Source organism: Limanda limanda, chromosome 2 (assembly GCF_963576545.1).
Source record: "Limanda limanda chromosome 2, fLimLim1.1, whole genome shotgun sequence".
In the NCBI taxonomy this organism is placed as follows: Eukaryota; Metazoa; Chordata; class Actinopteri; order Pleuronectiformes; family Pleuronectidae; genus Limanda; species Limanda limanda.
Genome location: NC_083637.1, coordinates 22,777,628 through 22,791,006, shown reverse-complemented (window position 1 = coordinate 22,791,006; position 13,379 = coordinate 22,777,628). Strand labels below are relative to the sequence as shown.

Here is a 13,379-nt window from a genome sequence, read left to right as displayed (position 1 = left end):
GCATCGTGGTCCTCGGTGCGCCACGGGTCGGCAAGACTTCCATCCTGAGAAGATACCTTCGGGACGGATTTGTGGACGAGTACAGTCCAACCTCCGAGGATTTCCTCAGGAAACTCTTCCGGATCCGGGGGGAAACCTACCAAATTGACGTCTTGGACGCGTCCAGGGAAAGAGACTTCCCGGCCAAGCGGCGGCTGTCCATCCTCACTGGTGCGTATTGGCTCATAATCTCTGTCCTGCAAAACTCAATAATGATGATCAGTTTTTATTTAGTTAAAAGATTGAGGGCAGAGGCATGCGTAAATGCGTAGATGGATGGATGGATACATTATGGATGCATGGATGGATGAAAAGATTGAGGGCAGAGGAATGCGTAAATGCGTAAACGCTTAGTTATTTTTCTTGGAGAATGAATGGATTTAGGCTACATTTAAACCTGAGGAAAATAATTAATCTGTTGTCATTTTCATTTTTGCAGGGGACATTTTTCTTCTCGTGTTCAGTGTAGATGACCGGAGCTCGTTTGAAGAGGTGTGCGCCCTGCGGAGGGAGATCCTCGCGGCTAAATCCAAACTCTCCAAGTCCTCCGTGGCGGAGCTGTGCGCCCGGCCGCAGGTGCCCCTGCTGGTGTGCGCCAACAAGGTGGACCTGCAGGAGTCTGAGAGGGTGATACCCAGGTCAGAGGTGCTCCAAGCCCTCGGGGACGACTGCGTCTTCTTTGAAACGTCTGCGAAAGACAGCACCAATCTAGAGAAAGTCTTCGAGACTCTGGCAAAGCGTGGCGGACTCCCGACTGAAACCGGCCCGTCCCAGCACCGGAAAGTCTCCCTTCGTTCGTACCAGTCGATGCGGACAGGCCGAGTGGGGGGGAGGGGGAGCGGGGCGCCCTGCGGAGCCCTGCACCCGCTCGCTCGTCGGCCGAGTTTTAGCACTGATCTCCGGCAGGTGATTGGGCCGCATACGGCAAGAAAACCCGACAAAGCCCTGGAGAGATGTCAGATTCAATAAGGACATATGAGACTAACAAATAAAGCACCGATATTCACTTAAATATGAATTGTGTTATCGTTGTGTAATGCCATGCACTTGAGATGATAAAAAAATAAAACCTTTAAAAGTCTAATGTAGTGTTTTATCCTTTGCATTTAATATTTAATACCGGGTACATATACATATACATCTCTATCTATGTATCTATCTATGTATCTATCTATGTATCTATGTATCTATCTATCTATCTATCTATCTATCTATCTATCTATCTATCTATCTATCTATCTATCTATCTATCTATCTATCTATCTATCTATCTATCTATCTATCTATCTATCTATCTATCTATCTATCTATCTATATATCCATCCATCCATCCATCCATCCATCCATCCATCCATCCATCCATCCATCCATCCATCTATCTATCTATGGTTATGTTTACCCATTCACTCACGTGAAAGAGAAAGTGGAAGAATGTTGGATGTTAAGTCAAGAACCTGCTTATTTGCTTATTATACGGACATTTATTGTATTCAGAAATCTATCTCTCTCCCACATTTTTTTCCATCTTCCTGTGTGTGTGTGTGTGTGTGTGTGTGTGTGTGTGTGTGTGTGTGTGTGCGTGTGTGTGCGTCTGGTGTGATGCTGGCGTCGTGACTACCAGGAGTCCAAAGCCTGAATCCCACACATTCTGAATAACCAGATCGAAGATGTGCTTTCCTGTTGGCATGTACCTTCCCATCCTACACTATACTTTATAAAGGTCTAAACTCATGTAGGCCCGTCACTCAGTGGGCTCCTCAACTCTGAATGCACATTACAGTTTTTCTCGGTTGCTTTGGCTCATTTCACGAAACAGAAATGACATTCTCAGAGCACTAAGTGCAATTGGCAAAATAGCCTATATGGTTCAGCACAACTACATGGATCACCTTCAAAAGGTCATATCTCACCCAAAACAGTTAACTCAAGCTTCAAAACCAAATCATTTTCTCATATAAATAATCAGTGCCCCCAAAATGAAAAGTTCCTTCTCAATTGCTGTGGCTCATCTCTCAGGGAAAAAAGGACATTCTCAAAGCTTTAAATACATTTGCCAAAATAACCTAGATGGTTCAGCAAAACTCCATGGCACACCTGCAAAAGGTCATATCTCTCCCAAAACAGACAACTTATCAGTCAAAACTAAATCCTTTTCTCATACAAATAGTCAGTGCCCCCAAAATGAAAAGTCCCTTTGGCATTGTTTCAACACTACAGGTCAAAATGTTTAGATGTTTTGTCAGTATGGCAGTGGACCATAGAAATATCCCTCATGTGCACATTTCAATCTTGGCTCAGTCCTTTGACACTGAATGGTTACAGTAGATGTTTTCTTTCCAGAATACTATGTGTAAACAGACAAAAGATGAATTCAAGGTTTCACATAAAATACTTTATTGCAGTCATACAGCCATGGAAATTGTTACAGTAATTACCATACATCATGGTTACAGTAACAGCAAATGTGTACAGCACAATATACTGTCAAACAATAAGCACATCAAAACTAAAATTAGGTATAGCCTACACTAACAACACATACAGTAAGAAACTAAAGTAAAGCTGGAGTTTCACTAGTTTTCATCCTCAATCGCCTGCTCATCCTCGCGCTCTCGTCTGTCTGGCCACAGACTTCCATCAACATCACATCTGATGTTCTCCCTTGCTATGCAACGGGGGAAGAATCGGCGTGCATACTGCAACCATCCCTGACACTGCTCTGCTGTGACATCGCCACAAGCAGCATCCATTGCCTGGAGAAGGGACCTCTGGTTTTGAGCCCGATGCTCATAGACCCTCCACCTCCATGCAGATAAAAACTCCTCGATAGGATTGAGGAATGGGGAGTAAGGTGATAAGAGCACCATCAGCATTCTTGGATGGGCAGTGAACCACGCCCTGATGAGCGGGCCACGGTGGAAGCTTACATTGTCCCACACAATGAAAAATGTGTGGGAATAGACACTATTACCATTTGTATTTAGTTGTTTACTTTGACTTTAGTTCAATAAATTTGAATACTACAGTTAACTCTACCATCAATAATTCCATAGTTGACTGACCACATACCTGTTTTCCCTGCGGAATGTTTGGATGATAGAGGACACTGTAGAGCGTGGAACATTAGGCTGAACTCGATGACCTGCCTCTGCCATTGTGAGGCCATGGTTGACCACATGGTCCACAAGTATAGCCCGAATTTCATCTGGCACAAATTGTTGTCTTCGTCCTCCTCTGCCTCTTCCCCCTTCTCCACCACCACGCACCCTTGCTCCTCTTCCTCTTCTTCTTCTTCCTCTTCCTCGAGCAGGCAGTTGCCCTTGGTCGTTTCCCTGGCCAGGTGCTTCCATGTTCATAAATTGTACTGAACATGGTCAAGCTCCAGATATTTGATGGAAGCATTTATGCTCCTGGATAGCACCTGTCAGCTAACTAAACTTACTGTGTGATTGGTGATCGGATGTGTGAACTCCCCCTTGATTAGTAAAGTTCTAGTTGCACCTGAAAATTAAGCTGATGATCCAAGAGATCCATATTACAGTATATATACCATGATGTTTTTCATGGTATTACGTGCCTGAAAGATTTTGACAGTGGACTGAACTATTGTGCAGGTGATGATGTAAACAAGGAAATTATGCCAACATGTTCTGCAGAAAACAACCACTTGACTGAGAAACAACATTCAGTTTAGACCAGCATGATATGTTCAGTTGGTAATTGGGCTAACTGAAGGCAATTGTACCTAACCGTTTGCAAAGGTGTCCTTAATCATATGAAAATTGTGCTTGTCATGTGCAAGGCTGTGCTCATACAATTGCAATTTGATTAAAGGAATGAGATATTCCATCTGTTGTGAACAAGTGCCCACTGGTTTGGAGGTTTGCACGTGTTGTTTTGAGAATGTCATTTCTGTTTCGTGAAAAGAGCCAAACCAATTGAGAAAAACTGTAATATTTAACTTTCACGTCCTTGACTATCATATGTTCAGCTCATTCAGAGCACACCTCCTGCATAGTCTCTGTGAGGTCTGATCTCCCGAAGTGGAGCAGGGTGACAATAAAGATCTCTGAATGGCATTCACCAAACAAGGTATAATGGCTAAATGTTCATAACAAAGTTCACATTGAGAATCATGTGTGCAGCAGATAACACAACACCCAAGCTTTCCACGTGCAGCACACTTCACATGACCCAATGGCAGATTTCCCCGTGTGCCCATTCGTAATGAGAAAACAAAATGACCCTGCTTTGTCCCTGAAATGACAAATGGATAAATAACACCACTCCCACGCTGTCACGTACAATACTGACAAAAGCGTTAACTCTGAAACCTCTTTTTTTTATGCATCCAACTTATGAATTACGCCGTGTCACGACAGAGCTCCCCTGTGCATTTTCGTCAACAACAAAGAGAAATTCTGTTAGTTTCTCTATTCATAAGATTCTAATTGGGTACCATTCTAATGGTGTGTGGATAGGTCCTGTGTGTCATGATGCCTGGAAGCCTCAGAACATCGACTGTTGCATTTAGTGATTACATAAAAAAACCTTTCTTTGATTTAAATGAACTGCTCCAATGTTGAGAAAGGGAGAACTTTCATTTCTTTAGGGCCCCATATGCTCATCATGACCTCTAGGGATCCATCCATCCATTATCTGTTCCTTTATTATTTGAGAGTTGCGGGGGGAGCTGGAGTGACATTGGGCAAGACCACCAATTTAGAGTTTCCAATGAACACAGTCTGCACGTCTTTGGACTGAGGGAGGAATCAGGAGTTCCCAGAAGAAATCCCACAAAAACATGTCAGGTTGGCAGTTCGATCTCAGTCTTCTCAAGCTGCATGCCGAAGTGTCCTTGGTTACCGAACCCCAAATTGCCTCCTCTCATGGAGAAAGCGCTGCACATGGATGCACTGTATGACTGTAAATGTGTGTGTGAATGTAAAACTGTACTGTAAAGCACTTTGAGTAGTCATCAGAACTTTTGCATTTACCATTATCTGTTTCAAGACAAACATATGTTTAGTGCTGGGGTTTCATTAGAGGCTACATTTATCTACAAATTAAATAAAAAGAGCGATAGTTAGTCCACTAGTTGATGATCGGAGTTAAAACAATAAATAGAGACAGTCCTGGCTTTGCGCTGTAGTGCTGAAGGGAAAAAGGTGAGCTCACATGTGAAAATGTATTATCTTTAAACAACTGACGGTGAAAGAAACCTATTCTGCAAGTAAAAAATATGCTTTTATGTTTACTGCCTCTGCAATGCGGCAGCCTGAACCTTCCCTTCCTGTGTGCTGTCGCAAGCAGGGAGGTGCACACTGCAGGAAACTGCAGCCACGTTCACCCATGTGGTCTTGGGACACGTGCAGTGAAGTGACAGTAATTTTTTAGCGGAAGCACTGCACACACACACTGCACACACACACACACACACACACACACACACACACACACACACACACACACACACACACACACACACACACACACACACACACACATACACACACACACACTGCACACACACACACACACACACACACACACACACACACACACACACTACACACACTGCACACACACACACACACACACACACACACACACACACACACACACACACACACACACACACACACACACACACACACACACACACACTGCACACACACACACTCTGCGCACACACACACACACACACACACACACACATACACATACACATACACACACACTGCACACACACACACACACACACACACAGTGCAGTCAAACACTTGAGTGAAAAGATCCTCCCGCCTTGCTTGCACTTGAGGAGAATTTACATATCTTGTTGTATGTCTGATGAACACACACATCATAGCAATGGACTCAAATGTGATGCTGTACTTACCCTCAGCCTTCACCTACACTGAGAGAAATGTTCAGCAGCTAAGTCACACAAAGCACACAAGTGCAGTTTCCTGCGAGCCCACAGTTCAAGCGTTTCACACATTTCCGATGCTTTCTGGACTACTACTGTATTTTTGTTACGATGTTTTGTTCAGTTTTTTAAATGAAACATAACCGACATGACTTTACTCTAATATATCTTTCCGGTCATCTTGTGCATGAACTTTTTAGGTGTTTTAAGGAGATTGTGTTCTTGAACTGGTCTAGGAGCCATGCAGCGCCCACTGAAACACTGATAATGGCCCATCCAGATACTCTTGGCTTGGCAGTCAATTTCCAAAGGCCTCATTAGGGACGAGGTTTACCTATGAGTGTGCAAACCTTGTGTTCAGTCCTCTCGTATGACTCCAGATGTTGTGATGTTGAACGCACACAGGCAGGATCAGAACACCCACTGCTGTTGCCATCACATCGTCTCCTGACGTTCTATGACCGCCGACGCAGGGCATCAATGTTAGCGTGTGTGCACTTAGTGCACGGTGAGCTGTGTTTGTCAACAGTCCAATCAGTCACTATAGTTCACTGCAGCTGGGCCCAGATCATGGCATGGAAATAAAGACGGAGGCGGGCAGCCAGCTTGTCACGCAACTAGATGACAGGGAAAAGTAACAACAACATTGGAACATGTGTACACACACACACACACACACACACACACACACACGCACGCACGCACACACACACACGCACGCACGCACACACACACACACACACACACACACACACACACACACACACACACACACACCTGCCACTGATGAATACCTTGTTAATTGTTGTTAATTATGCTTTCCACGTAAATGAAACTTACTTTAGAAATGCTAAGATGAAACCTATTAAAATAATTTGACCTTAAATGAAACCACAAATCGTTTTAAACGGTTGGGTGTGTTCTGATTGTTCTTTCTTTTCTTTCTTAACGTGCCAGAATACATGAGGAAACACCATCACAGGTGTAATATAACAAACATGCATTATTTTAATACACAGCCAAACCATTTAAACGTGTATTTCACAATTTGTTCAAACTGTAAATGCTCATATGCGATCTAAAGGGTTGATGAACCAAAAATATTATTTTGCAGAGGTCACAGTTACAGAGAGGCAATCATCCTGCTTGTTCTGTTCACATTGTAACCCAATAGATATGAGGAGATGAGTGAATGCATAAGTCCTGGTTCAGTGTCACGAGTCCATGCTGCCATGTTTCTTAACGTCCACTAGAGGACAGACAGGGTCAACACAGTTATTGAATTCTCATCAGAGGTAATATCTCACATAGGCTCTGTTATTTTATAGGCACCAGGGAGATGCAGCACAGAGACCAGGAGAGATTTGGAGAAAAGAGGACTAAAAGGGAGGAGAAGGTGCAAGAAAGAAGGAACGGAGAACAGAAGGACTGGGTCACTGGGTCAATGGGTCACTGGGATCGGAAAGAAAGATAAAATTATATTTGTACATAGTGGATTGGGTTTCCAGCAATTCATCCTCAATTCATCCTCAATGTATATATGCGGGAGACATTGGTTTGATTCCCCGATGAGAAGATTACACTTTGTTGTACTGCATTCCGTTGTACTTGTACTATGTGCAATGACAATATAGTTGAATCCAATTTAATCTAATATAACATGACAATATACTGGATAAAGAGAGAAGTCATCCAGAAACACAATCCTGGGCAGCATTATGCCTTTAAAAGCCTCCAACCATCAAAGAATCGAAGTAGATCGTGCTTGACTTTAGAATAAGATAGAACAAATGGTGAGGTTCAATGTAAGAAGTTCACTTGTGAGACGTAACAGCGAGCCCGGAAGAAACTTGTCAAGTGCAGGAAAGAGAGGCAGAGCAAAGAAAACAGGAAGAGGACGAGAGGATAAGACAGAAGACGGAAATGAATGGCATTGTTTTCTGCGACACAAGAGTCTATTACCCCTTATGTCTTCGAATGTCAATAAGTGGAGCACTTGGATGCTGGTTTTAATTATGCGATGGATATGTTTTCTTATTTGTGGGACATGTGATGAGAATACAAGTATTTTAGGACTCACGGTAACATCAAACCTGTTATTGGAATTAAGGGGAACATCACTTTCTCTATATATGATTGAATGGACCAATGACATTAAGTCTTAACTGCATTTGACGTCTCTTTCCATTCATTTCAAATCTAGATTGTTTGCATTATCTTACTCTAAAGTGATGCACAGAGACGGAAGAATAAACGTGTATCTGACCATTTACAGACTATAGCCTCTTGTTAAACATAAAAGTCAGACAGGGATTTCTCTGAACACCTAACATCAACCATATTAGAAAAATCTATTATCCAGGGCAGAAAATCCACCTATTACAAGCTTATCCATTATTTTTCCAGTATTAGTTGGAACCTTACAGATTTATTCAATGTGGATTTTTAAAGACATTTAATTGGTGGAAGTGAATAGGTTATATTCAGGTCGGGTGAATGGAGTCAAAACGCTTTGGGGGGACACATCAACAATGGGAGGATGTGATGCACTCTAGAGGTTTTATTGTTTCGGTCCCTTATCAACAGCCTGGCTTCATTATGTGGTTATAGTAAGACCACCTAATATCTATCAGTTACAGAGCTTGAATGCTGTTCTCCAGTTGTACTTTTAAAAATATAACAGCCATTCATGCACCATCACATGAAGCATATTTAGAGAGCTGCCGCCAGTTCCTCTTGGGATGCACATTCTAAATGTAAACTAAAGACAATACAAGGAAATAGGAAGCCCCCTGAGTACCGGCCAGGTTCCAGAGGTTTCCCAGAAAGTGGAGCAGAGGAGCAGGTCTAAGTCCACAACAACGGCCTGGAGCAGCACAGTTGGCCACCTGGGAACTGGAAGGGATTAATCCAAAGTAATGGCTGAAGGTAAGACAACCTATCTTTTCTAATGTTTGAAAATAACACTGTGTCCTTCCTCTGATTATTATGAGATGTAAAGTTGTTTTGTGTTACTGGAAAGATACACAAGAGAGCAGCAAAAAAAAAAAAGTCATCGATAATAATGTCAGGGAATAATTGGTGTCTGTGTCTCATCGGTGTAATTTCATATGGCAGAAATACCACTGCGAGAAAAGAGGCAGAAATCTCTACCTCGGTCTGACGGGTGTGGTCTCAATAACGTCGACGGTAAGCTCATTCATTGTCTCTCCTCGTGAAATCTCAGTAAATGCACATACTGTTACACACATGTTGACCACTTTCTATGGTATTGTTTTATGAAGGCTTCAGTGATGAATTTAATTGCTTTATTAAAGTTTCTGGTCTAATGTTGCTTTAAGATCAGTATAATCTCCATGGGGTTTATTCTTCTCTGATGACTCTTTGAGGTGTTTAGATGGCTTGTTAGTTAGTTATTACAGTTATCAGCACAGTCATGTTATTATTTATTGATTTGTGCATTTTATAATGAGAGAAGTGCAGTTACCAGTGTCCCCAGGTTGTTTAATAAACTCAAAAAATACAGTGCTTAGTATCAAAAACTGGTTTGGAAACATATTCTGGTTCCAGTTACCCATCTTCCCTAATTTATGCTTTAGATTTAGTGTTTCTCGTTAATGTTGGATGCTGGACTGCAAGATGTGGCCTTATAATTTGAATTTGACAGTTCAGTAGTTTGCTTCCAGTGTGGTCCGCTGCATGCGTTTCCTCCCACTGGCCCCATTCACTTGGCATCACTCTTAACACTGACTTCACATTGTAATGTCATCACACACATTTAAATACCTTTTCTAGGATTTAGAAAATATATCATATTATAATTTTTTATATACAAAGTGTAGTAATTTATTGTTTGCCAGTTGAGGTGATTTGCAAATGTTTGTTTTTTCACTTTTATAATGATTCCTGGTCTGCGGATGGTTATTTTTATGTTGCAGTCCCACAGTTGGCCACCGGGATCATATTGGCAGTAATTGTGCATTCAAGCCACACAGTCTGTAGAGTGGGAAGAGTAGTTGTTTTGACTAAGGAGCTTCCATGCATCATTCAAAAGTGGTTAGCCTTACAGTCAAATAAGATGAACAGCCCCAACAACATCCTTTTGTGGTGTGTGTGTGTCTATTTGTAGCTGTTTTGTTATCAAGTGAAAGCAGATAGAAACATGGCATAGCGCTTATATGAAATGAACTGAATCTATTCTACTTGTTTAATAACTACTGGGCTTTACTTTGAGTGCATTCACAACTAATTGGCCGACAGTTTTTTCGACGTGTCTGTAGTTCTTGTTCCACCAAATGACAGCATCTGTGGGCTTTGTAGACCAAGTAGGCCGAACCATATCGAGTCTGGTCTATGGAGGATTTCCGTGTTTTGTGTCACCAGCTTGACTGGTTAACAAAACATCTTTATGTCTCTATGACACTACCAGTGGTGAAAATCTCGTAAACATAACTTTAGCTCAAAACAGCCAGAGGGTTTTTCAAATTATATTGGCACAAGTGGTATATAAATGCAACAAAAATAATTTCCCATTATCTTTGCTTCTGCTGTTACAGCTCTGGATTTGTCTGGAGGCCTGAGGATCGTCCTGGTGGGCAAGACTGGATCAGGGAAGAGCGCAACAGGAAACACCATCCTCGGGAGAGCTGCCTTCAAAGAGGACCCGAGCCCTGTGTCTGTGACCAAACACTGCGAGACACAGAGCGTGGAAATGGATGGCACTGTGGTCCAGGTGATTGACACCCCCGGTCTGTTTGATACAGGCATCACAGAGGAAGAGTTGAAAACCAGAATAGAGGAATGCGTCAAGATGTCGGTGCCCGGCCCTCACGCCTTCCTGCTGGTGATCAGGCTTGGCGTGAGGTTCACCGAGGAGGAAAGAAATGCTGTGAAGTGGATCCAGAATAACTTTGGAGACGACGCCTCTATGTACACTATCATGCTGTTTACATGTAAAGACCAGGCTAAGGCCGACAATGCCCTGAAGGAGTGCAAGGAGCTACGGAGACTCTCGATTACATTTGGACGCAGATACCACGCCTTCAACAACAACGACGCAGACGACCGCCTACAGGTCACAGAGTTGATCACCATGATCAAGGAAATGATTCAGGATAACGGCGGTAAACACTACACCAATGAGATGTATGAAAAGGCCCAGAGGAAGCTGAGAGAGGAGGAGTTGCGGAAGATACAGGAAGAGGAGGAGAAGATAGAGGAGGAGAGGAAAATATGGGATGAAGAGAGGGAGAAGAAAGAGAAAGAGAGACAAAAGGAGAAAAGGGTCAAAAGGAAGAACATCCGTGTGGCTTCGGCCGCCGCGGTCATGTTGGTGTTTGCTGGCGTGGTGATAGCAGTGGGTGCTAACACCACCGTGGCACTGGCACTGGGAGCTCCTGTGCTTGTGCTGGGGATGTTGTGTGGTTTAGCTGCCCTCAGCATATGGAAGGGCATAAGATGCAAATCCAAAACATCTCTTCCAGTATAACGTAACGGAGGCAATAGCAACAAGGACTCATTCATCTGACTGCAGTATGTGACACGGAATAATAGTTTTGTGCTATATCCACACTTCTATGTCTTTTTTTGAAAAAACTCCACACTACTGCGCAGTTTGCAGCTGCTGGAGCTGAGAAGTTTGGAAACGAAGACACTCACAAGTGCTTGATTTGTCCGTCTGCTATCATGTGACCCCCTTCCGGATAAAATCAGCCACAGTTAGCCTCGGCTAGCAGTGTATAACGCAAGATGGATAGGTGGATTGTTTTCTTTGCTAACAGCCGTTGTGCTGTGAAATTCGGTTATAATGCTACAATTGCTTACATGTGTAGAAGATGAGCTGTTACTCAAGCATTCTGTTTACAGCAGCATGTGCACGCCAGTGTATGTGTGTGGTCACGTGATTTGCATTTTCAGACTTGTAACTATGGAGAGGGATTAAAACTGATTGGGAAATGAAAAACATGTTAGTATGGATGTAGCCTTAGTGAATAGACACGACTATATACTGTTGAGAATGTAACTGAGTGATGTTGTTTTGATCTTTTCTGAATTCTGCTGACAGGATATTTAAGTTTTGACGAATACGAATAACAGAGCCATGTGAATTTAGTGCTGACAGTAAACAAACGGAATGAAATCCAGCACCTGTATTTTTTTCTTTTTTAACTTTTCACTCTTTTACTGTTTGGAGTTCATAAATGAAACCTGCATCCTAAGTTGTACTGAGACACATTTTTGGGGGGCTTGTGAGTAGCAGATTGAGTCATAAATAAATAATATAAAAAAAACAAATATGTGATTATTTCCCAACTAAGCTATGCACACATATCTAACTGATGATGTGCTGTTGTTTGCCTCATGTTTATTATTAGTGACAGTATGAGCTCACTTCCCTGAAGGAAATGAGACAATGGTGAACGTCCGCTGACCGATCACATTTAGGTGAGGAAGCATTCTCCACAGAGTGTGGCAGAATAAGTCTTACAACTAACATTGTTTGTTGATAATAAAACAATAAAAAATTAATTAGATTGATTTTGGGCCCACCCCAATATTAAGGTAGGCCTGTCATGATAACAAATTCAGTTAGGGTTGGACTGACTCACTACGGCCACCGAACATTTTTTCTACGCCTGTGCGGAAGCACACATGAAGGTGAAGAGTTCCAGTCACAGTCCATGTTTCCAGTTAGCTAGTTAGTAAGCTGTGAACGAACGATCCTGCAAATCAACGCTTCACTCAAGATCAGTTTGAATGATTCAGGAGTAATACTTTTATAATTGTTTTATAACTTAAAGCTTAACAGCCCGGTTTGTTTTAGTAAATGGACAAACTGTGGACATCTGGAGAGTTTGGCAAGGTTTTACTCTGAGTCGTGCTTTGGTTTTTCGACAGCACTTAAAGGCAGCACCAAATAACAAAACTTATTTCCTGAGTGTGTGTGTGTGTGTGTGTGTGTGTGTGTGTGTGTGTGTGTGTGTGTGTGTGTGTGTGTGTGTGTGTGTGTGTGGGAATCGAACCCATGTCTCCCGTATATATATATATATATATATATATGATGAATTGAGGATGAATTGCTGGAAACCCAATCCACTGTGTACAAATATAATTTTCTCTTTCTTTCCCATCCCAGTGACCCAGTCCTCCCCTTCTCCGTTCCTTCTTTCTTGCACCTTCTCCTCCCTTTTAGTCCTCTTTTCTCCAAAATCTCTCCTGGTCTCTGTACTGCATCTCCCTGGTGCCTATAAAATAACAGAGCCTATGTGAGATATTACCTCTGATGAAAATTTAAAAAACTTTGTTGACCCTGTCTGTCCTCTAGTGGACATTAAGAAACATGGCAGCATGGACTCGTGACACTGAACCAGAACTTATGCATTCACTCATCTCCTCATATCTATTGGGTTAC

General features: G+C 42.4%; 2 protein-coding genes across 2 annotated transcripts in view; both read left to right on the top strand.

Annotated features, from left to right (window-relative positions):
* The window catches only part of rasd2b (RASD family member 2b), a 1,540-nt gene extending 532 nt beyond the window's left edge, over positions 1 to 1,008 (top strand). The window contains exons 1-2 of the mRNA XM_061085192.1: positions 1 to 210; positions 479 to 1,008. The exon at positions 1 to 210 is cut by the window's left edge and continues 532 nt beyond it. Of these exons, the coding sequence (XP_060941175.1) occupies positions 1 to 210; positions 479 to 1,008 (740 nt within the window). The remainder of the gene's footprint in view (positions 211 to 478) is intronic.
* A 7,796-nt stretch (positions 1,009 to 8,804) lies between these two features.
* On the top strand, positions 8,805 to 12,229 carry LOC132996531 (GTPase IMAP family member 7-like). Its single transcript, XM_061066829.1, has 3 exons — positions 8,805 to 8,896; positions 9,086 to 9,157; positions 10,525 to 12,229. The coding sequence occupies exons 1-3, from the start codon at positions 8,887 to 8,889 to the stop codon at positions 11,454 to 11,456; spliced, it is 1,014 nt and encodes a 337-aa protein (XP_060922812.1). The 5' UTR covers positions 8,805 to 8,886; the 3' UTR covers positions 11,457 to 12,229.
* The last annotated feature ends 1,150 nt before the right edge of the window (positions 12,230 to 13,379 follow it).